Source organism: Choloepus didactylus, chromosome 5 (assembly GCF_015220235.1).
Source record: "Choloepus didactylus isolate mChoDid1 chromosome 5, mChoDid1.pri, whole genome shotgun sequence".
Taxonomy (NCBI): Eukaryota; Metazoa; Chordata; class Mammalia; order Pilosa; family Megalonychidae; genus Choloepus; species Choloepus didactylus.
In genome coordinates, this window is record NC_051311.1 from 133,189,118 (window position 1) to 133,213,008 (window position 23,891).

At 37.9% G+C, this 23,891-nt stretch overlaps 1 protein-coding gene across 3 annotated transcripts in view; it reads left to right on the forward strand.

Annotated features, from left to right (window-relative positions):
* The window catches only part of CCDC126 (coiled-coil domain containing 126), a 67,368-nt gene that overhangs the window by 18,347 nt on the left and 25,130 nt on the right, over window positions 1-23,891 (forward strand). For all 3 annotated transcript variants that reach the window (XM_037836907.1, XM_037836906.1, XM_037836908.1), the window contains exon 2: window positions 18,519-18,908. In XM_037836907.1, coding sequence (XP_037692835.1) covers window positions 18,671-18,908 — 238 coding nt within the window. In that variant the 5' untranslated portion in view covers window positions 18,519-18,670. The remainder of the gene's footprint in view (window positions 1-18,518; window positions 18,909-23,891) is intronic.

Sequence of the window (23,891 nt, forward strand, 5' to 3'; positions counted from 1 at the left end):
AGAACTAGCAAGCTGCTGGAAATAAGAATCTCTTTCAACTAGATTCTCCCTTTCTGTCATGGGTTGCATACTTTCTCTGCATTTTTGAAATGCTTCGTTCTCCTGCCTCTGCTCTGTATCACTTTTCTTTTACTAATAGCCTCTGATTACCTGTTGGGCCTTCTTCTTCATAACTTTAGTTTTTTGATCCGCCTAATGCCACTTCATTAATTTCTTTTTGTGAATTCTTTCTCCATTGGCTTCTCCTGCTAACCTGTGGTTTTCCCATGTCTGACTGGCCTGTCTTTTTGTGGGAGGGCTCTGGCACAGGTCCCCAGTGCACATCTAGTCAGCTGTAGATGGGGAGATGAGGTCTTGTGCCAGCATGTGATTAGTTCAGGCTTTGGGCAGTTCAGTCTATATGATTGAAATATCTAGCTAGTATTGTTTAATGTACTTTAGTTTAAACCATCTCAAGTATAGCAATGTGAGAACCATCATACTTTTAAACTTAAATTATTTTCAGTAGGAATATTGTTATATTTTACTATAGTGCATTGAGTAGTTTTCCTTTTGCCCTAATACTTTCTATTTTTATCCCTGCCTTTCTTTACCTTTCTTATTTTATTTCTTTGTATTTTAAGTGCTGTTTTCTTCTCCTTTCCAAAATATGCCATTTAAAAATGATCTAGTATCTTGACCATATTTCTATATTTAAGCTGGAGTTTTAGCATAGTTTCCCTCAGGGAAGTTTGCATTTTAAATCTTAGACCTAATTATGGAATGAATGGCTGTGTCCTATGTTAAAATTTTTTCTAGGCATTACCCCTAGGCAATATTATGTAGAGAAAATATTTAAGGAATGGGACTTTTCCCCTGAAATTACATTCCAAGGTCAGGTCTGCGGAGGACATATTTCTGAGTCTTTTTTGGAGAGAACCATCTGAACTTCTGAGCTCTAGTGAATATACTGTATCATTTTGTAATATCAGCCTCTCTTTAACTCTACTTGTAAATTCCTTTCAAGATTAATAAACATTGATTCTTTAGCACCTTTGGATGAGAGCTTCTCTGCTTGCTAGTTTCTGCTACTGCTATTGATTTTTACTTTAGCTGTAGTCCAACAGCACAAATAGCAGAGCACTGCATAAATGCAAAAATGGGATTTGAAGGAGAGATTTTAAGGTAGGCTTAGCTGCCTATTAATGTTTTTATGTTGCTGTTGCAAAGTTTGAATAAAATAGAAGGAAGCACTTTAATCCAGTCTATGTGAAATGTGTAGTGTTTTAAAAGCTTTTTTGGTCTGCAAACCATAGCAGAATATTTTTTTTTATATCAAAACATCATAGATTGTACCTATACATATGTGCATGTGCATGTATCTATGTGTGTAAAAAGTGTATGTGTGTGTATATATATATATGTGTGTGTATATATATATATATATATATGTATATATATCTGAAATGGAAGTTTCACAAAATAAAACCTGTAGGGTGCACAGCCTACTTTGATAGTTTCTATTTTATTTTGTTTTTTTTTCTAAGTGCTAATTGTAGTCTGTTAAGTTGATTTTTGATTTCAGCTTTTGACAACACTTGAGTCCTGTACTGAGAGTTTGGAAGCCTAATTTTTCCCCATTTGTTTTACACTGGATAATGATTAATCCTTTTTGTGCTTCACTTTCGTTAACTTTAAATTGAGGTGTTCTTTTTTGAATATTCACTGATTGTTTATCTTTACTTTTCCCTAATAATAATGTTTAATTAGTATAGTTCTCTTTAGGTCCCTGGCTAGGGAGAAACTGCTGAAAAATTACTTAAATATCCAGTTGTTTACATGGTTTGCTGTTAGGTAATGGTGAACAGAACTTTTCTCCAAAGATCTTGCATATTGGGGCAGAGGCCTGTAATAAATATGAAAATAAAGAAGAAAGATTTCCCCTATGTGCTTTCTCTATTTTTGTGTTCCTGAACAAAGAATATTTTAGAGTTTGAAAATTGCATTTAAAACAATAAGTTTTAAGTTAACACATTGGCAGATTGCTATTTAGCCTTTATTCCATAACTCATCTTGTCACTGCTCCCTTCATATTAGAAAACACCAGTGAGAATTTGTTTTCTGTGTAAAGATCACCTTATCAGATCATTACTATGCCTGTATATTAACAAACAGCGGGTACTGCCATTCTTGTAAGAATGGGGAATGGAAAGCTTTCTTTGCTTGTGTGTTTTCTTGTGTTCACTTTGGACAGTTTCTCCTGACCAGGCCATTCCATGCTGGGGATTGGATCCTTCTCATTCTCAGTTGTTTATATCTGAGGAGAACAGGAATAGGGAATTTGCTGCCTATTCTCAAGATTATGGCCAGAAAAGAATTCCAAAGATTTTCAATGGAAGGAAGTTAGAACCAGACTTTGTACTTGCTCCTGTTTCTCAGATCAAATGTTAGCTTCTTAGAGGGTCTTCCTTGACATCGCACCTCGTGTAGACTTCCCAGTCCTCCTCTCGCACATCACCGTTTCTTTTCTTTACAAGCTGAAATTAGCTTGTTTCTTTGTTCACTTGTTTATTGTCCCACTCTTACTAAAGAACAGTCTCCAGAAGAACAGGAATCCTCTCTGTCCTTTTGAACTGCCATATTTCCAGTGTCTAGACCAGTTTATGGCACAAAGTAGGTGCTTAATAAGTTTTGTGAGTGAATGAGTTAACACATGAATGAACAAACCACATTCTTTCATGTTTGAAATGAAACTCCATGTAGCAAAGGTTGTACTTTAGTCTGGTCTTTACGTACCTCTCCCTCCCCTAATTATTTTTCCTTTCTTATTGGCATGTTTGCTAATCATGGTGACAGTATTAACATCCAGAGATTCTAGAGAATAACTTATCTTTGTTTTAGTTTGTATTTTTTCTATTCTAGTTTTTACCCATATAAATAAGATCTAAGGTTTCTTAAATCCTTTCTGAAGTGACTTTATGATGCTTTGATTCACATGAATAAAACATGTTTGAAACTTTAAAGTATCAACTGATAATTTTATGAATAATCCTAGATATGCTTCTTCAGGATTTTAGGGCCATTGCCCTACACTGTCATTACTGTTTTCTTTTTTTAAATTATTTTTTTATAGTAAGTGGGCACACGATTTATTGAGAACACGTGAGAGGAACTTGTGGGCATTCTCGCAAAGACAGAGGTGAAAAAGACAAGAGGCTCATTACTGTTTTCTGGTTACATTTTTTTCAAGCAAAAAAAGAGCAAAGCTTCCTTCACTATTATAATTCATTCTATATTTACAAACATAATCTTTTTTTAATGTGATTTTATTGAAATATATTCATATACTATACAGTCATCCAAAGTTTGTAACAGTTGTTCACGGTATCATCATATAGTTGTGCATTCATCACCACAGTCACTTTTTGAACATCTTCATTACTCCAAAAAATAAAAATAAAAATAAAAAAGAACACTGAAAACATCCCATACTCCCCACCCCCCCATTATTCATTTACTTTTTGTCCCCATTTTCCAACTCATTTGTCCATTTGCTGGGTAAAGGGAGTGTGAGCCATAAGGTTTTCACAATCACACAGTTACACCATATAAACTATATAGGTATGCAATCATCTTCAAGAATCAAGGATACTGGATTGCAGTTCAGCAGTTTCAGATAGTTCCTTCTAGCTATTCTAACAAACTAAAAACAGATATTTATATAATGCATAAGAATTACCTCCAGAATGACCTCTTGACTCCATTTGGAATCTCTCAGCCACTGAAACTTTATTTTGTTTCATTTCTCTTCCCCCTTTTGGTCCAGCAGATTTTCTCAATCTTACGATGCCAGATCCAGGCTCATCCCTGGGAGCCATGTCCCATGTTGCCAGGGAGATTTACACCCCTGGGAGTCATGTCCCAAGTAGTGGGGAGGACAGTGAGTTTACCTGCTGAGTTGCCTTAGAGAGAGAGCCCACATCTGAGTAACAAAAGAGGTTCTCTGGGGGTGACTCTCAGGCACAATTATAAGTAGGCTTAGCCTCTCCTTGGCAGTAACAAGCTTTATAAGGGCAAGCCCTAAGATCAAGGGCTTGGAACTGGTAGTCCCCAGTGCTTGCGAGAATATCAGGAATTCCCCAGCTGGGGAAGTTTAATATTTCCACATTTTTTCCCAGTCTCTCAAGGGGACTTTGCAAATACTTTTTGTTCTCTTCCTAAATTACTCTGGGATGTATCAGCGTTTCACGCTAACCTGTGCAAACCAAACAGATCTCACTCCCTAGTCAAGATTCCATGTAATTATGGTGTTTGAATAAACTGACCATACAGGTTAAATTGTATAGTGTGCTACAGAAAATATAGATTTTTTTTTTAATTCAGTTTTATTGAGATATATTCACATACCATGCAGTCATCCATGGTGTACAATCAACTGTTCACAGTACCATCTTATAGTTGTGCATTCATCACCCCAATCTGTTTTTGAACATTTTCCTTATACCAGAAAGAATCAGAATAAGAATAAAAAATGAAAAGAAAAAAGAACACCCAAACCATTCCCCCATCCCACCCTATTTGTCATTTAGTTTTTGTCCCCATTTTTCTATTCATTCATCCATACACTGGATAAAAGGAGTGCGATCCACAAGGTTTTCACAATCACTCTGTCACCCCTGGTAAGCGACATTGTTAGACAATCGTCTTCAAGAGCCAAGGCCACTGGGTTGGAGTTTGGTAGTTTCAGATATTTGCTTCTAGCTATTCCAATACATTAAAACCTAAAAAGTATTATCTATATAGTACGTAAGAATGTCCACCAGAGTGACCTCTCAACTCCATTTGGAATCTCTAAGCCACTGAAACTTTATTTCATTTTGCATTCACCTCTTGGTCAAGAAGTGTATTAGTTAGGGTTCTCTAGGGAAACACAATCAATGAGAGATATCTATAAATATGAGTTATAAAAGTGACTCACGCAGCTGTGGATATGCATGAATCCAAATTCCGTAGGGCAGTCAGAAAACTCCAATGAAGATGTTTGATGAACTCCTCAGGAAACGAACTGGCAACTTCGATGAACTCTTCAGGAAATGCTTTGCTGGGCAGCCAAAGAAGAAGTGAAGGTCCTCTATCTGTCTTGCTTTAAAGTCTTCAACTGATTGATTGGATTAAATCCAGCCAACTGCATTCTCTCATTGTGGAAGACAAGCCCTTCATTGAGTCATCAGTCAGAGCTGCAGCCAATTGACTGATGATTTAATAAACCAGCCTGTTGGTTTATTAACTAGCCACAAACATCCTCGCAGAGGGCTCAGCACATCATCTCACTTCTTGTTAATACATTCACTCTTTACTCTTCTATTTCTTGTAGTCACATTTGGGATATTATTTTGTTTGTTCTATGAAGGACTCTAATTGGTGGAAGGGACTTTGAGAGATTATTCTAGTTTGTTCTCTCCTCCTTAGGTGTAAGGATACACAAATAGCAACTTTGGAAAAATTACCACGGGTCCAGTTTTTTAGCAATTATCCTTATAAGCACAGAGGAGCCATTTCTGTAGTTTTCGCAAAAATCGTGTGTCACAAATGCCATGAAAGTGTCTTCCCTGGTGGATGGTCCCCAGGCCCCTTGGCCTTGCTCCTCCCTGTTGGAACGGGGGGTCTTGCGGTGCCCACGGGAGCTCTCAGGCATTCGTCCTCCCAACCTGCTTCTCCTGCCATACAGCCTGATGGACGGGGCGCCCAAGGAAAAGGGGCACCGAGCAGCTCACTAGTTCCAAAGACTACACTTTTAAAGCATTTCCCATTATTGCCTGGTGGAAATTCTCCACTGATTCTCTTCTTTTTAGATGTGCTCCTAGGAAACATGTCTGTTTACATTCCATACTCTTCAGTGATTGCTCTCAGCTGAATTCCAGCTAGGTGGAAGGTTATCAGGCAGTCACATGCCTGGGGGTGGGGAGAGCTCCCGGGTCACCCCGTCCTCCATGCAGGTAAGCTGGGCCCCACCCCTTCACTCTTCGAACCCCAGGTGAGGTGCCCTTTCACCTGAGCACTTGGGACAATCGAGATGCCTCTTGAACGAACATGTCTGAACTTTTTGAACAAGATAGTTGTGATTATTTTCCCCAGAGATGATTTCACCTTTATGTGATGTGATTTTTTTTTATTTTTAAATTTAAAAAAATTTTTTTTAAAATCTTCATTTTATTGAGATATATTCACATACCATGCAGTCATACAAAACAAATCGTATATTCGATTGTTCACAGTACCATTCCATAGTTGTACATTCATCACCTAAATCAATCCCTGACACCTTCATTAGCACACACACAAAAATAACAATAATAATTAAAGTGAAAAAGAGCAATTGAAGTAAAAAAGAACACTGGGTACCTTTGTCTGTTTGTTTGTTTGCTTGTTTCCTTCCCCTATTTTTCTACTCATCCATCTATGAACTAGACAAAGGGGAGTATGGTCCTTGTGGCTTTCCCAATCCCATTGTCACCCCTCATAAGCTACATTTTTATACAATTGTCTTCGAGATTCATGGGTTCTGGGTTGTAGTTTGTTCTAGTTTGCTAATGCTGCAGAATGCAAAACACCAGAGATGGACTGGCTTTTATAAAAAGGGGGTTTATTTGGCTATACAGTTACAGTCTTAAGGCCATAAAGTGTCCAAGGTAACACATCAGTAATCAGGTACCTTCACTGGAGGATGGCAAATGGTGTCCAGAAAACCTCTGTTAGCTGGGAAGGCACGTGGCTGGCGTCTGCTCCAAAGTTCTGGTTTCAAAATGGCTTTCTCCCAGGACGTTCCTCTCTAGCAAGCTTGCTCCTCTTCAAAACGTCACTCACAGCTGCACTCCGTTCAGTCTCTTTGAGTCAGCATGTTTTATATGGCTCCACCCAATCAAGGCCCACCCGAATGGGTGGGGCCACACCTTCATGGGAGTATCCCACCAGAGTCACCTCCCACAGCTGGGTGGGGCACATCTCCATGCAAACAACCTCATCCAAACATTCCAACTTAATCCCCACTATTATGCTTGCCCCACAAGATTGCATCAAAGAATATGGCTTTCTCTGGGGGGCATAATACATTCAAACCGGCACATAGTTTGATAGTTACCACCAGCTACCCCAATTCTTTAGAACCTAAAAAGGGTTGTCTAAATTGTGCGTAAGAGTGCCCACCAGAGTGACCTCTTGGCTCCTTTTGGAATCTCTCTGCCACTGAAGCTTATTTCATTTCCTTTCACATCCCCCTTTTGGTCAAGAAGATGTTCTCCAACCCACGATGCCGGGTCTACATTCCTCCCCGGGAGTCATATTCCATGTTGCCAGGGAGATTCACTCCCCTGGGAGAAAATATAGATTTTGCACCAAATAAACATCTCTTCCTTTGGTCCCACACAGAAGCTGAAGTTTTAAAACACAGTTAATATCATCCTCTACCCTTTAGTCTGATCTACCCCAGTCTCAACCAAGTCCATTTTGTTCATATCTCCAATTGAAGTTTGATCTCCTTTTTAGCCTCTTTAACAGTGGGACAGTCAGCATTTCATGGGACAATGCTGACACTCATAGCTGCTGAACTCTGGCTCCGAGTCCCAGGCGCCACACAGACACCTGAAGCTCTAGGGACTAACCAGGTCACACACAAACAGCTCAGCATCTCAGAATTTAGAAATAACTGTTACAACTCATGAATAGATGTGACTGCTCTAAGAGCTTACAATCTTGGGACCTTTACATAGGTCTTGCCCTGATAACCCATGCTCCCTGATTCAATTCTCAGAGTTTACGCATTATTGTTAGTCCATATAAGTGGGGCGTTATAATGTTTGTCTTTTCTTTTCTGGCTTATTTCACTCAAGGTCCATTCACCTAGTTGCATGCCTCACAACTTCGTTCCTTCTTGCCGCTGCTCAATATTCCGTTGTATGTATACACCATAGTTCACCATTCGGTTCATCAGTCGATGTACCCTTAGGCCATCTCTATCCTTTGCAAATCGTGAATACTGCCTCCACAAACACTAGTGTGCAAATGTGCACTCGTGTCTCTGCTCTCAGTTCCTCTAAGTATAAAACCAATAACAGGTTTGCAGGACCATATCACAACCCTATAGTTAGCTTCCTCCAGATAGGCTGCACCGTACTACCTCCCCACCAACAGTGAATACGTGCACCTTTCCACATTTTCTCCGGTACTTGTATCCCTTTATTTATTTTTTAAGCAGTTTTATTCACACATCACACAATCTATCTCAAGTAAACAATGAATGATTCCCTGTATAATCACAGTTATGAATTTACCAACACAGTGTATATGAGAACATTTCCGTTTCTTCCGCAATGAGAGAGAAAGAGGAGAAATAAAAAATGAAGAATAAAAAATGATAGAAGAAAAAACAAATATAATGAAAAGGTCATACAACACCACCACCACCAAGAATCCTATACCACTCCCTTATATCCCCCTCTTATAGACATTTAGCTTTGGTATATTGCCTTTGTTACAATTAATGGAAGCATATTACAATGTTACTGTTAATTATAGACTCTAGTGTTCATTGATTGTATTTTTTTCCCTATACCATGCAGTTTTCAATGCCTTGCAATGTTGACATTCATTTGTTCTCCTTCATGTAAAAACAATCATATTAGTACACTTAATCACCATCATTGATCACTTTAGGTTTCACTAAGTTATGCTGCCCCAGTCTTTTTCTTTTATCTTTCTTTCTGGTATTGTACATGCCCCTAGCCTTCCTCTTTTCCTGGTACTCACACTCGTCTTTGTTCAGAGTACTTACAATATTGTGCTACCATCACACAGAATTGTGCTATCTATTTATGGATCTATATAATCAATCCTGTTGAACATTCTGTACTCCTTCAGCATCAGATGCCTGCTCTCTACCCTCTAGCTCCTGATAACCTGTGTTCACAACTTTAACTTTCAAGGTTTGCCCATTAATGTTAGTTCATATTTATGAGACCATACAGTATTTGTCCTGTTGTTTCTAGCTAATTTCACTCAATGAAATGTCTATTGTCTGCCATTTTGCCTTTTGGATTTTATATGTCATATCTTATTTTTATTTTTATTTTTATTTGTTTGCTCTCTGTTTTTTTACCCTTACTGATAGTCTTCATTTCTACAGTCTCCTCTGAACCTCTCTCTCTAGTCTTCTTATCTGCCTGTAGTGCTCTCTTCAGTATTTCTTGGAGAGCAGGTATCTTGTTCACAGACTCTCTCAGTGTCTGTTTGTCTGAAAATATTTTAAACTCTCCCTCATTTTTTAAGGGTGGTTTTGCCAGATATAGAATTCTTGGTTGGCAGTTTTTCTCTTTCAGTATCTTAAATATGTCATACTACTGCCTTCTCACCTCCATGGTTTCTAGTGAGAAGTCCGCACTTAGTCATATCACACTTCCCTTGTATGTGATGGATTGCTTTTCTTTTGCTGCCTTTGGAATTCTCTCTTTGCCTTGGATATTTGATAATCTGATTATTATGTATCTTGGAGTAGGTCAGTTCGGATCTGTTCTGTTTGGGATATGCTGTGCTTCTTGGATCTGTAATTTTATGTCTTTCAAAAGAGATGGGAAATTTTCAGTGATTATTTCCCCCATTATTGTTTCTGCTTCTTCTCCTTCTGGACAGTCATGACACATATATTCATGTGCTTCATGTTGTCATTCAGTACCCTGAGCTGCTGCTCATCTTTTTCCATTCTTTTCCCTATCTATTCTTTTGTATTTAGGATTTCAAATGTCCTGTCCTCCAGTTCATGAATCCTTTCTTCTGCCTCTTCAAATCTGCTGTTGTATGTCTCCATTGTGTTTTTCATCTCTTCTTTTTTGCCTTTCATTCCCATAAGTTCTGCCATTTGTTTTTTTCAAGCTTAGGAATTCTTCTTTATGGTCACTCAGTGTCGTTTTTATATCCTTCATCTCTTTTGCCGCATTTTCCTTTAACTCATTGATTTGATTTAGAAGATTTGTTTGACCATATTTAATTAGTTGTTTCAACTCCCATATCTCATTTGAAGTGTAAGTTTGTTGCTTTGACTGGGCCATATCTTCGTTTTTCCTAGTGTGACTCATAGTTTTTTGTTGTCTAGGCATCTGGTTTCCTTGATTACCCCAATCAGATTTTCCCAGACCAGATGGGCCAGGGTCTCAGGAGGAGGGTGTATTCAGTATCAAGTTTCCTCGAGGATGTGCCCCAGCAGTTGTCAGACTTTTCTGTGAGGCCTCTAGATGCTGTGCTTTTCCTGTCTTGCCAAGCATGTGGCACTTGTCAGTCCACAGCTCCCCACTGGTATAAAGAGATGTGATACCTATATTCTCTTCAGATCCTGTCCTGGGCAGGGGCCAAGGGTGTCAGAATCCAAGCTTAAGTTTTTTTTTTTTTTCCCCCAGGCCCTGGGGTCTGAATTCTCTGTGGGAGGGCTGCCACTTGAGTTGGGCCCACCCCCACCCCTTTTTTATGGAAGGTAAGCCCTTTAGGGATATAAATAATTCTTTAGGGATTTATTTCCTACACTTGACTTCTTCCTTTGTCTCTCTGAGTCTCTTAACTCCACCCTTGCCTAGGTCAGTGCAGACAATTGAAAATGCCTGAGGCTTTCTCTAATGAGGTACTTAAAATGAGAGGAAAAAAAAAGAAAAAAAAAGAAATCCCTCTTTCATTGTCAGTGTCAGTCCTCATACCCCCAGTTTCGTCGGTTGACCAGAGTTGGTACCCAGTTCTATGTACCCCCTTTCTTGGAACACAGCCATTTTCCAGTATTCTGAGCTCAGTTGTCTCCCAAAGGCTCTGCATTTATTTATTTATTATTATTATTATTTTCCACCAGACCCTTCTCTGTGCCAGGAGAGACCTCAGCATTCTTCTCCTGCTTGCCTGGGTTTATCTGTGCTCATATCTTATATTCAGTAGTCCAAATTTGTTAATTAAAACCACAATTGGAGCTTGGTTGAGTTACTTCCCCTTGCACCTGTAGAATGCTTCTTTTTTCCACAGGTAGGTGTTCCAACTCAGCCTGCAATGTGGTGGTGGGTTGGGGGGATGCCAGCTTTGTAGTTTTGGGAGCTTTACTTACAGTTCTATGCTGTGATCTCAGCCATTGCACCCATTCCAGACTGGTGTATGATATGTGTTTGGTCACGGATGTCCCCCAGCAGTTGTTCCAGACTATTTACTAGTTGTTCCTGGCTATTTACTAGTTGATTTAGAGGACTGACTAAATTCCACACCTCTCTATGCCGCCATCTTGCCTGCCTCCTCTAGAAACACAGTTTTACTAGTTGGAGGTAAGGTAGGTGTTCCAGTTTGCTAATGCTGCTGTTATGCAAAATACCAGAAATGGATTGGCTTTTATAAAGGGGATTTATTAGATTACAAAATTGCAGTTCTGAGGCCATAGAAGTGTCTAGACTAAGGCATCGACAAGTTGATACCTTCACTGAAGAATGGCCAATCATGTCTGGAATACCTCTGTCAGCTTGGGAGGCACATGGCTGGTGTCTGCTGGTACTTTGCTCTCAGGTTGTGTTTCAAAATGGCTGTCTCCCAAATGCCTCTGGGCTTCTGTCTTTGCTCCTGTCTCTCAGCTCCTGTGTGTCCTTGCTTCTTTCTCCCAGGGCATTTCTCTCTAAGTATCTGGGGGTCCTCTCTTAGCTTCTCATGGCAAACTCTGGGCTCTATCTCTTAGCTTAGCATCTCCATATGTCATTCTGTCTGCGTCTTCAAGCATCTCCAAATGTCTGGCTCTTTGTCAGCTCTTGGTTCTCTTAAATATTCCAGTGAAATAATCAAGACCCACCCTTAATAGGGGGGGACCACACCTCCATGGAAATAATTTAATCTGAGTTTTCAACCACAGTTGAGTGGGTTCCATGGAAACATTCAATCAAAAGGCCACACCCTAATCAAGACTAATAAGTCTGGCCCCACAAGATTGCATTAAAGAACATGGCTTTTCTGAGGGACATAATATATCCAAACTGGCACAGTAGGTAATGTGGTATAGAGAAAAACCTAGATAGTGAGTCAGTAACTCTGCTCTGGACCAGTACAGTTTATGTCACTAACTGTCTGATTTTAGTGCAAGACACTTAACGTCTTTGGCCTTTAGTTTCTTCATCTGAAATGTGAGGGAATTAGATTAAATTTCTTCTCCGGTTCTTCCAGCCCAGAAATGGGTCATTGAAAATACTTGAATTTTGTCTCCAAAGTTCCATGCTTTGTCCCTATTTTCCCCCAAAAGGAGGCCACATTGCTGTTTGAGATATTTGGGGTTAATCTTAGGAATGTATCTAAAAGTAAACTGTAAGGCATTTCTCAGTGACTGCTGATTGTTTACCAGGCTCTGAAGGATGTGGCTGCAATGACAGACATGTTATTCTTGCCCTTAAGAGACGTAGCACTGGATCAAGGAGACAAGGTTCACACACATGATTGGGTGATGTGATGTGTACTTCAGTTGGTATGAAACAATGTGTTGTGCAAATTAGAAGATCAGTATGGGCTAGAGTAAGGTAAAAAGGTTTTAAAATTCTCTTGGCTAAGACAGCATTTAAACAGATTCTCTAATCTTTTAGGCTATATGTTGTTATGTAATCTTTTAGGATTGGGTTATTCTTCAGTGACTAATACCAATGAAATATTTCATGTTGTCCACAAATTCTGAATAGAAACTTTTTCAAGCCTGCAGCTTTTCTGAGAACTGATTGTTAACCATGTGAATGAGAGGCTGTAAGGAAACATACATGGTAAATTGAAATATATAAATGTAAGGTATTATTATTACTGTTGTTTGAGACAGAAGACTGGCTTGATTGAGGTGTGCTGGGGATTGAATCATGTCTTCCTTGAAGACATGTTCAAGTCCTAATCCCTGGTCCTGTGGGTGTGATTTCATTTGTAAATAGGATCTTCAAAGATTATACTAAGATGAGGCCAGATTGAATCAGGGTTGGCTTTAATCCTGTATATCTGGAGTCTTAAAAGGAAAGGAAATTTGGATATAGTAGTAGAAGCCATAGGAGGAGATAGAAGGAGAAAAAACACCTTGTGATGGAAGCAAAGAGTTACTGTCAGCAAGCCACCACCAGAATGTTACACTTTGGAAAAGGCATGGCCTGCTGATACCTGGATTTTGGACTTGTAGCCTCCAAAAGTGTGAGACAATAAATTCCTGTTATTTAAGTCAAACAGCTTGTTGGTATCTGTTCTAGCAGCCCTGGTAAATAAGACAGGGGTTGGATTTTTGGGAGAATTAATGATAAATAAATTGGGGTTTTGGGGACTGGATAATGGAGGGTCATGATAGATAATGAGAAGTTTTATTTCATTCCGGTAAAACATCTCTAATATTAACTCAAGTTACTCAGCTTATCAAGAATTAGTGCCATTGTTGCATAAGTGCCTGACATTAACTGATAAAGATTAATATTTATTGAGTAGCATGAGGTGTCATTTAATCTTCCTCAGTATTATGTAGGCACTGTTGTCCCCATTCATAAGTGAGGACACTACGGCTTAGAGAGAGAAAATATCTCCCCCTCCTATAGTCATTTAGCTTTATTTTTTAAGAAAAGAAGCACGTAAAGTCAGCATAAGTGCAAAATATTATTTTTGTGAGCTACAGAATCTCCACTAAATTGGAGGATTACACAAAAGGTAAAGAATAATGTTTACTGCCTCTAAATAAGAGTAGGATTAGTGTGCCAAGATAAATTTGTCGTGTCATTGTGACAGAGAAAACCAAATTCTAGTCATGCTTTAATATAATATTTGGAAGTAAAGCATTTCTAAGTTTTGTTTTAATAAACCAATCAAAGCTGAGCTGTGAAAACTTTGCCAAACTTTTAATATATCCGATTGCTTCTTTTTGCCTCATTATTTGATGTTATTATAAACAAGGGAAATAGAATTTACTTCCTCAAAAACCTCCACAGCTTTCTAAAGCTATTCATTTTTGGCTTTTACTATCCTCTTTCACATTATGGAATAATCTGTTATTTTATCTTAGGGTAAATCTACTCTTCTTTCTCCTTGATAAACAAAACCAGGTCCAATTACCTTGAATATTCAATTATATTTTTTGTCCACTATTCTCAGGCGGTCTCAATCATCCATATTAATGACTATTTATTTATTTATTTATTTATTTATTTATGGAGAAGTTGTAGGTCTACAGAAAACTCATGCATTAAATACAGAGTTTCCTTATACCACCCTATTATTTATGTTTTTTTTTTAAGTTTTATTCTAGTAACATATATACCACCCCAAACTTCCTTTTTTATCCACATTCAAGTATATTACTGTTAATTACTTTCACAATGTTGTGCTACCATTACCACCATCCATTACCAAAATTTTTCTGTCAACCCAAATAGAAACTCTACAATTTAAACATGTAACTCCCCATTCCCTACCCCACCTCAACCCCAGTGCCTATATTCTAGTTTTTGACTCTATGAATTTTCCTATTCTGTAGGAAATTCAAGTTATAAGAATTCCTATTGTAATATTCCTGCCATTTCATATCAGTGAGATCATACAATATTTGTCCTTTTTTTGTCTGGTTTATTTCACTCAACATTATGTCTTCAAGGTTCATTCATGTTGTTGCATGTATCAGAACTTCATTCCTTTTTACAGCTGAATAATATTGTGTTTATGTATATACAACATTTTGTCATCAGTTGATGGACTAGTTGGGTTGCTTCCATCTTTTGGCAACTGTGAGTAGTACTACTATGAACAACGGTGTGCAAATATCTTAATATCCTTTATCTCTTTATCCATATTTTCCTTCATCTCCTTGAATTGGTTTAGGAGATTTGTTTGAACTTCTTTGATTAGTTGTTCCAAATTTGTGTGTGTCCTCTGAAGTTTTACTTTGTTCCCTTGACTAAGTCATATCTTCTTGCTTCTTAGTATAGCTTGTAATTTTTTCCTTATTTCTAGGCATCTGGTTATCTTAATGAGTCAGCTTTGAAGGTCAGTTTCTCCTCCTTGTCTAGGGTTTTGTTGATTGGCTTTGTGTTAAGGCTCTCTTCTTTGTTACTTGGTCCAACTTATTCTAGACCTTTACAATAGCCTGTGTTTAACTGATCAGGTTTTCTCTGCCCTTCTTCATCTGATTCTTATCCTGGGTATGTGGTACAGATTTTAAGATTGTACTTTTGTGCAGTTGTTTCATCTCAGGAGGAAGCTTCCTTTCCTCTGTTCCTTCTCTGGGAATCTTGATCTTTTCTGTTTGTTTTGTGCAGACTTTTCTCTCCAGCTCCTCTGTTGTAAGTTCTCTCCCTCACTCAGTGCCCTGTTTTCCTTACAGTTTTCAGTTCTGGGACCCTCCTGTCTTTCAGCAGTTCAGTTTAACACCCTACCTCCCTTTTTTTCTTTTCCCATTGAGGCTTTTCTGCCTCTGATTTCTTCCCTGTTAAGTTATCCTCCTGGGGGAGCCAGATGGTGTCAATCCAGAAAGGTGAATCACTCCAGAAATGTCCATTTTGCATTTAGGTGGTCCAGCCAACAGACACTGGATTGAGTGAGTGCAGCACTTGCCAGCCTTTGTACTGTGATCTCCCCCACCTCACCTCTGCCACTAGAGGCCCTTTGGTATGCAGTACGTAGCACTCCTCAGTGGCGTGCATTCTTCCCTGGGTCTCTGAGGACTTGGGTCCCTGTGTCTGGATATGCATGGGGTTCTAACTCATTGCTCCAAGTGGCTCTACATTATCTCTCCATAGTGGGAGGGACCCAGGCCACTGCCTCTGAGCAAGTCCCAAGCTCTGCATGACTGAGCAAGTGTGAGGGGAACAGAGCAGAATGGCAAGTCAAGGATGGAAATTTTCTATCTGATATTTTTCTTTTTCTTCAATTCAGCATTTCTGGAATCTTCTCCAGTCTCTAATATGAGTCCTAAGCAAGTGGGATTTGTCCTTCTATTCAGTGAATCTCTGGGGAGATTTTTTCAGGGGATGTCTTATGTTGCCATGTTGATGACATCAATTATCATTACTTTTTATGCATTTGCAAGAAGTGGAGTTACCTACCAAACAATACAATACAGTAATACTGGCATTTATAATTACCCAAATGGTTACCTTTACTGCTACTGGTCTTTATTTCATTCTGCTATTTAAACCACAGCCTAATGTCCTTTCCTTTCAGTCTAAAGAACTCCCTTTAGCATTGTGGTAAGGCAGGTCTAGTGGTAATGCATTACCCCAGCGTTATCTGAGAAGTCTTAATCTCGCCCTCATTTTTGAAATAAGTGTCTCAAGATATAATATTCTTGGTTGGTAATTGTTCTCTCTTAGTATTTTAAATATTTCAACTCACTGCCTCCTTGCCTCCATGATTTCTGATGAGAAATTGATACTTTATCTAATTGGGACTTCCTTGTACATAGCACGTTACTTTACTCTTGTCGCTTTCAGGTCTCTCCTTGTTCTTTGCATTTGACAGTTTGACCACCATGTGTCTCGACATATTTCTCTTCAAGTTTATCCTGTTTGGTGTTTGACGGGCTTCTTATTTGTGCATATTTATGTCTTTTGCCAAGTTTGGGAAGTTATTTGTCATTATTCTTTGAATCTTCTTTCTGTTCTTTTTCCTCCTTCTTCTACATCTGGGACTCCCATAATGCATATATTCATATGCTTAATGGTATCTTAGAGGTCTCTTAGGCTGTTTTTGTTTTTTCTAATTCTTTTTTCTGTTTGGTCCGAGGCCTGACTCACTTCAATTGTCTTGTCTTCTAGTTCACTGATTCTTTCACTGCCAGCTCCAAATTGCTGTTGGAACCCTCCTGGGAATTTTTCATTTCAGTTATTTTGGTCTTCACCTCCAGTAGTTCTGTTTGGCTCCTTTTTAAAGTTTCTGTCTCTTTATTGAGATTCTGATATTGTTCATTCTTTCATTATTTTCCTGATATCCTTTAGTTCTTTCTCCCCTTTTTCCTTTATCCCCTTGAGCGTATGGAGGATCAGGATCATTTTCTTGAAGTTTTTGTCTGGTATGCCTCAAATCTGGTTCTCTTTGTTGATGGTCTCTGGGTTTTTACTTTGTTACTTTCTTTGGCCTGTCATTTCCTGTTTCTTTGTCTTGTAATCCTTGGCTGCACACTCTACATTTTAATATTTTAAAATGTTAACTCAGGGATTTAGTCCCTGAGCTGTCTGTTTCTTGAGTTTATATCTAGCTAATGATATGACAGCGATTTTCTTGAGCGCTAGGAGCTAACAAAACCAAACAAACCAATGCAAGAAACACCTTTCACAATCTTTGCAAATTGGCTTTTGCATTGGTTGGTGCTCCCTGTCAGTGTTTAACCCTCCCATAAAGAAGGTCAGTCCAAGGCAAATGGAAAGTGCAAGATTCTCTCTGTCTTTTCTGAGCCTCTGTCTTGCCTGGGGCTTGTGCTTGCTAGTGGCCTTTTGAGTTCCCCTGTTTACAGGAGTGTGAATGCCCCCTGCACTCCCCCGGAGACAAACCTTCTTCCTTTTCAGGATGTGCCACCACAGGACTTAACAGGGTAACCCTTTGCCTCAGCCTGCCCTACTCTATTGTTTTTTACACTCCTTTGCTTGGAGGGCAAATTCTGGGAGGTGGGACAAACCAAACGGGAGTTTCCCAGGTCATTTTTTTCCAGATGGAAGGAGGCTGGGGACCTTCAAAGGGAACATCCAGCTGGCTTCACACTGCCATGTGAGGGGCTGAGGGCAGGGCAAATAAGTGTTCCAGGAGCTTCTTTGTTTCTTTGATGTCTTTGTTTTGTTGATTCAATACTTGCCCAGTAAGTGCAGCCCTTTAACAGTTTTCCATTGATTTGAGGAAGAGTCTTAATTTAAGGCTCTTTTGCTGCTTTTGCCTAGGGTGTGTTGGAACAGTGGCCGCTCTCAGAGCTGAGCACCCCAGCCATCTGAATTCGTTAATCAAAGGCAGTGATCAGCTATCAGATAACACATCCCCTGATCTTGGGGAGCTAGGTCTTTTTATCCCAACCTGGTACCAGTGAGCTGCACCTGGGGCTGGGGTTGAGTACCTCACTGCTCCCTGCAGTGAGACTGGGGCGTGGGTGAGGGTAGCAGCTGCATGGAGACTGAAATTCACAAGTATTTACTGCAATTTACCAACCCCTCCCTCCTGCTCCTCCTGGATTGCTGGGCAGTGTTCTTCTAGACTCTTGAGATTCAACATAGTTGATTCAGACAGTTCCTACCTGTTTAACTGTTGTTCTGATGCAGAGACCGATTCCTGGAGCTTCCTACTTTGCCATCTTCCAACAGTGCACCATTCTGGTTTAAATTTTGAAGAGCTATGTAAATGAAACTACAAAAGATGTGAAAGCTTACTTAATGGTGGAGAAAACTGTCAAAGATGATGATATTATTCCAAATCAAAACTATTTATTAAAATGTGTTCTGAAATCTATCATCTATTATGTTATTTATACAGATTAAGACTAATTCTCTTTTTTCTTTTCAATTTTACAGAGTTAACAGAGTTGGAGGCAACCTTGCTGAAGATGAAGAATATAGAATATTAGAGGAGAGTGTTTTTTTCTTTTTCTTTTCAAAAACCTTGATTGTTTGCTGACTTTCCTCTAGTAATCACTCTTTGATTGCGTCTGCTTGCTTCATCAGAAATGTTTTTTACAATCTCAAGAAAAAATATGTCCCAGAAATTGAGTTTGCTGTTGGTTGTATTTGGACTCATTTGGGGATTAATGTTATTGCACTATACTTTTCAACAACCAAGACATCAAAGCAGTGTTAAGTTACGTGAACAAATACTAGATTTAAGCAAAAGATATGTTAAAGCTCTAGCAGAGGAAAATAAGAACACCATGGATGTCGAGAATGGTGCTTCTATGGCTGGATATGGTAAGTTAACCCTAGAGTGTTTCTAATCTTCTCTTCCCCAACCGATTCCCATTTAATGATACTCATGGAAAATGAATTCATTATTTCATGCATAAGTCTTTGCAAAGTAGTATTTTCTTTTTTATCATGAAAAATTTCAAATGTACTGAAAAATAGTATGGTAAAGACCCATATATTCATCACCAAAGATTTAATAATTATTAACTTTTTGCAGTATTTGTTTTGTCAACATTTTTAAAGAATATCTATCTTAAATTATATAAATTGTGACATTTCACTGCTAGATAGTTGCATATGTATTTCAAAAAAAAGATCATTTCCCTATATAGTTACAATGTCATCATACTTAGTTCATATTTAAATTTTCCCAATTGTCCCAATATAAACCATTAATTGTATTAAGTCTATTAATTCTTAAGAAGCAGCATTTGCCTGTATCTCCAGTATTGTTTATTGCAATTCTTCTTTTCACAATGTGGGTTCCTGTTGTGTTTTAAGTTCCTAATGCGTTGTCATGTCCTCTCTTACCTTTAAGACTTAAAAAAAAGAGAGAGAGAGGGAGACTGTTCTGTCTGGAGAAGTATGTGGGTATGTGAGTGTGTGGACATTTTCTCTATTTCAGTGTCTTTTTTTTTTTTTTTTTTCCCTTAGAGAAGTTGTGGTTTTACAGAACAATCATGCATAAAATACAGGATGTCCATATACCACCTATAATTAACACCTTACATTGGTGTGGAACATTTGTTACAACTGATGATAGCACATTTTTATAATTGTTGTATTAACTGTGGTCTATGGTTTAACTTGGGGTTCACTGTTTTTTTATTTCAGTGTCTTTTCAAAATCAAAATCATGCATGTATTTAAAAAATCGAAGTATGTTATGAGACAGTTCTTCCCATCCCCAACACTCCTCAAATTTCCTATTCCTCAGGGTTACCGGTTTTAAATTCTTTCAGCTGATATATTTTGTGATTAACTCCATATCTCTAAATAACATGCTCTATGAACTACTTCTTGAGTTTTCAATTATAGGGATTCTCTTAATTTACCACTATGCAAGGTAAGGGTTCAACTTTCTTTCTTACCCCAAAATGCATTCTGCCCACCCTCAGGCTGCCTTCACACACGTGTCCTTCTTGTCTTGCCATTTTTCCCACATAATTTTGGTCAGAATAATGTGCAGTATTTGCATTAATATGAGTATATTAATGATATTCATTACTGAGCCATGTAGTACATTATAATTACTTTTTCATATCAACTTTATTTCTCCCCTTAGAATTAATAAATATTTATTTTTGTTTATTTCTTTGTTCTCTACCCCAACTCTCCCACAGTTGTTGAAATCTCTTCCCAAAATAATCCAGATAGATAGTTTGTCATTTTCTCTATCATGAATAAATCTTTCTTGGAGCCTTCTCACCAACTCTAGTATGGACTGTTTGCTCTCCAGGCTTAACAGCAGTGAATTGTTCCAAGATCTCATACCACCACCATCCTGGGAATTCCATTTGCCCCTCTCTTGTGTTGGGTCTTCTGTTTCTGAGAATCCTGTGGCTTCCTCTTTCTTGGTTACTCCCTAATTTAAGGGAATAAATCTGACAGTTTCCTGAGAAAGGTGCAAGAGACGTAAAAATTTTGAGTCTTTTCAATCTGTAATTTTTTTTTTTTTCTTTTTTCACCCTACCCTTATGTTTAATTGAATGTTTGGGTGGAGAATTCTAAGTTGATAATATTTTTTCCTTTGGTTTTATAGGCTTTGTTCTATTTTGTTTTTCTAGCTTCCAATCTTCTTTTTGAGAATCTAATGCTTTTCTGATTCTTGATCCTTTACTGTGACTTACTTTTCTGGAAACTTGTAAGATCTTTACCCCTCAGAGGTCTGAGATTTGTCATTGATGTGCCTGAGTGTGAATCTCGTTCATACATTTTATAGGAACCTCAGTTGGCCCCTTTAATCTAAAAACTTAGGTCTTTCAATTCTGGAAGATTTTCTTAAATTATTTGTTTGATTTTTTTCTCTCCATATTTTTTCATTCTCTATTTCTGGAATTCTGGGTCTCCTGAACTGGTCCTTTCATTTTCCTGTGTTTTCTTTTCTATTTTCCATGTCTGTCTTTTTTGCTTTGTTTTTTGAAAGATTTCTGCAGCTTTTTTTCCCAATACTTTATGGAGTTTTAAATTTTGAATCATATTTTTAATTTCTAAGAGCTCTTTTTTAATCTAAGGTTATCAGTGACAGTTTTTCTGAAGTATTTTTATGTTTTTTTTCCAAATATGTCTGGTGATCATGGGCTTTTTGTCCATATTCAAGAGGGGGGCACTAAAAGTTTGGTGGGAAGTGCTGAGTTGTTGGGTGGTATTCAGTATAGGCTGTTCTGGCTGGGATATTACCTTAAAGGTATCTCTAATATCAGTGTCTTTATTTCTTTGGGGATATCCCTAATATCAATGTATTTAGGTCTTTCCTCTTGGGCTTGTCAGAGAAGCAATTCCAGTCCTTGACTGAAAGTTATAGACCTCTGATTCTGGGATTTGAGTGAGAGAGAAAGACTAGGGTAGTCTCAGCATTCTACTCAACTATGTGAACTTTCACTTACCCAGTTTTCAGTGTGGTACCAGGCCCTCAACTGCTTTACCCTCTTCAGAAAATTTCAGATCTGCTGCTACAGTAGGAGGAGGGACTGTTGCCTAATGTTTTCTTGGAGTGGAGAAGAGAATTTAGGAATTGAATTGCTTCATAGACTTTCACTCGATCCTTCTGTTTTTAGTCCCTTCATTACCCCTATGTTCAGTGGTACCTGTTTTAACAATTCCTGGGCCTTTTAGGGGTGGAAGTAGGTTTTATGGAGAAAATTGAATTGCTTGACTTTTCTTACCTCTCATTTAAGATTCAGCTTTTTGAGGTCTGCTAAGTCAGTTTCCATTCATCTGTCTGCTTTCAAGCCTCTCAAATTTTGTTGCTATTATCTCCTCTTATTAACTTTGGCCTTTTAGTTTTATGCTTTTTTTTTTTTATTTTTTTATTCCAAAGAAACAAACAAAAAGAAAAACTTTACTGTTTAGATGGGGTATCTGGAGAAAGCAGAGGTTAAATGTCCCCCTCTTAAAATTACCTGGGAATGCCCTGGGCACTTTCTATTTTTTCTTTTCCCTGTTATGATGCCCTTTTCATGAAGTGATGAGGAATAATCTGCATTTTCTCTTAAGGACCAAATTTAGATGACAAGAGATCAAAGGCTAGGTATAAATTGAGATAGAGATACTTGTGGCAGATACAAATGCAGAAATTATATTGTTTTGCATTCTGCTAAGTCCAAGGATACCAGTAGAAACAAAGAAAAAGTGGGTTCCTTGGGAACCCAAGGAGAAACACTTGAAATAAAATTCCTTCTACTAGAGCATAATAACTGGTATTTTTGTGCTATGCTCTCCAGCTGTGTATAATGGCTACTACATGCCATATATATATATATCTTTTTGGAGAAATAAACAAATGACTGAAGGGGCAAACTGATAGAATCTTTTAGAAAAAATTTCCATGACCACTGCTCAAATTTATTCCATTTTATTTCTTTTTATTACTCTACCTTTAGCTTTAGATTCATCTAGTCCTCAGATTAAATTATGCTCAGAATAATGTCAGCTCCTCAAGAAAAGATTCTATGCTGACTATACCTTGATTTAGGGGAATGGAAAAATATAGTACATATTTAAGAAATATTCTAACAGGTTTATTTATTTTATTTTGGTAATAATTAAAATAGCTTTATTTTTTCTAATTAATAAGCTAATACATGTTTTGTGTTTAAAAGCTGTAAAGGTTGGCCCTCTCTCTCTCTCTAAGCCTACATGGCAGGTGAACTTGCTGCCCTCTCCCCTACGTGGGACATGACTTCCAGGTGTATAAATCTCCCTGGCAATGTGGGTTATGACTCCCGGAGATGAGCCTGGACCCAGCATTGTGGGACTGAGAAAGTCGTCTTCACCAAAAGGGAAGCAAAATGAAACAAAGTAGTTTCAGTGGCTGTGAGATTTCAAATGGAGTCAAGAGGTCACTCTGGAGAGCATTCTTATGCACTATATAGATATCCCTTTTTAGTTTTAAGTGTATTGGAATAGCTAGAAGGAAATACCTGAAACTGTCAAACTGCAACCTAGTAGCCTTGATTCTTGAAGGCAATCGTATTATAACTATGTAGCTTACACAGTGTGACTGTGTGATTGTGAAAACCTCATGGCTCACACTCCATTTATCCTGTGTATGGACAGATGAGTAGAAAAATGATGACAAAAACTAAATGGAAAATAGGGTGGGATGGGGGGATGGAGTGTTTTAGATTTCTTTTTTACTTTTATTTTTATATTTTTTTTTGAGTAAGGAAAATGTTCAAAAACTGATTTTGATGAATGCACAACTATATGATGGTATTGTGAATAACTGTACTGTATGAATAACTGTAACTGGATGATTATAGGGTATGTGAATATATCTCAATAAAACTGTATTAAAAAAATAATTCGGTGGTATCTGGTATATTCACAGATATGTGAAACTGTCACTATAGTCAATAATTTTATCACTTCAAAAAAAAAAAAGTTGTACAGGTTGGAAATAAAAAAATAGAAAATCACTTGTAGTCCCACTACACAGATATAATTACAGTTACCATGTTGTCTGTTTCCTGCTTTACTTTTTCTCTACATATAAATATGTTCACAGACGTGTTTTTTTTAAAATTCAATTTTACTGATATGTATTCACATACCTTACAGTCATCCAAAGTGTATAATTAGTTGTTCATGGTACCATTATATATTTGTGCATTCATCACCTCAGTTTTTTTTTAATTTTTATTTTGAAATAAATTCAACTTACAGTTAACAGTTGCAAAAATAATACAAACCCCATACACAGAACTGCAGCATACCCCAACCCCCCTCCACCGATACCCCAATCTACCAACTTTAATATTTTGTC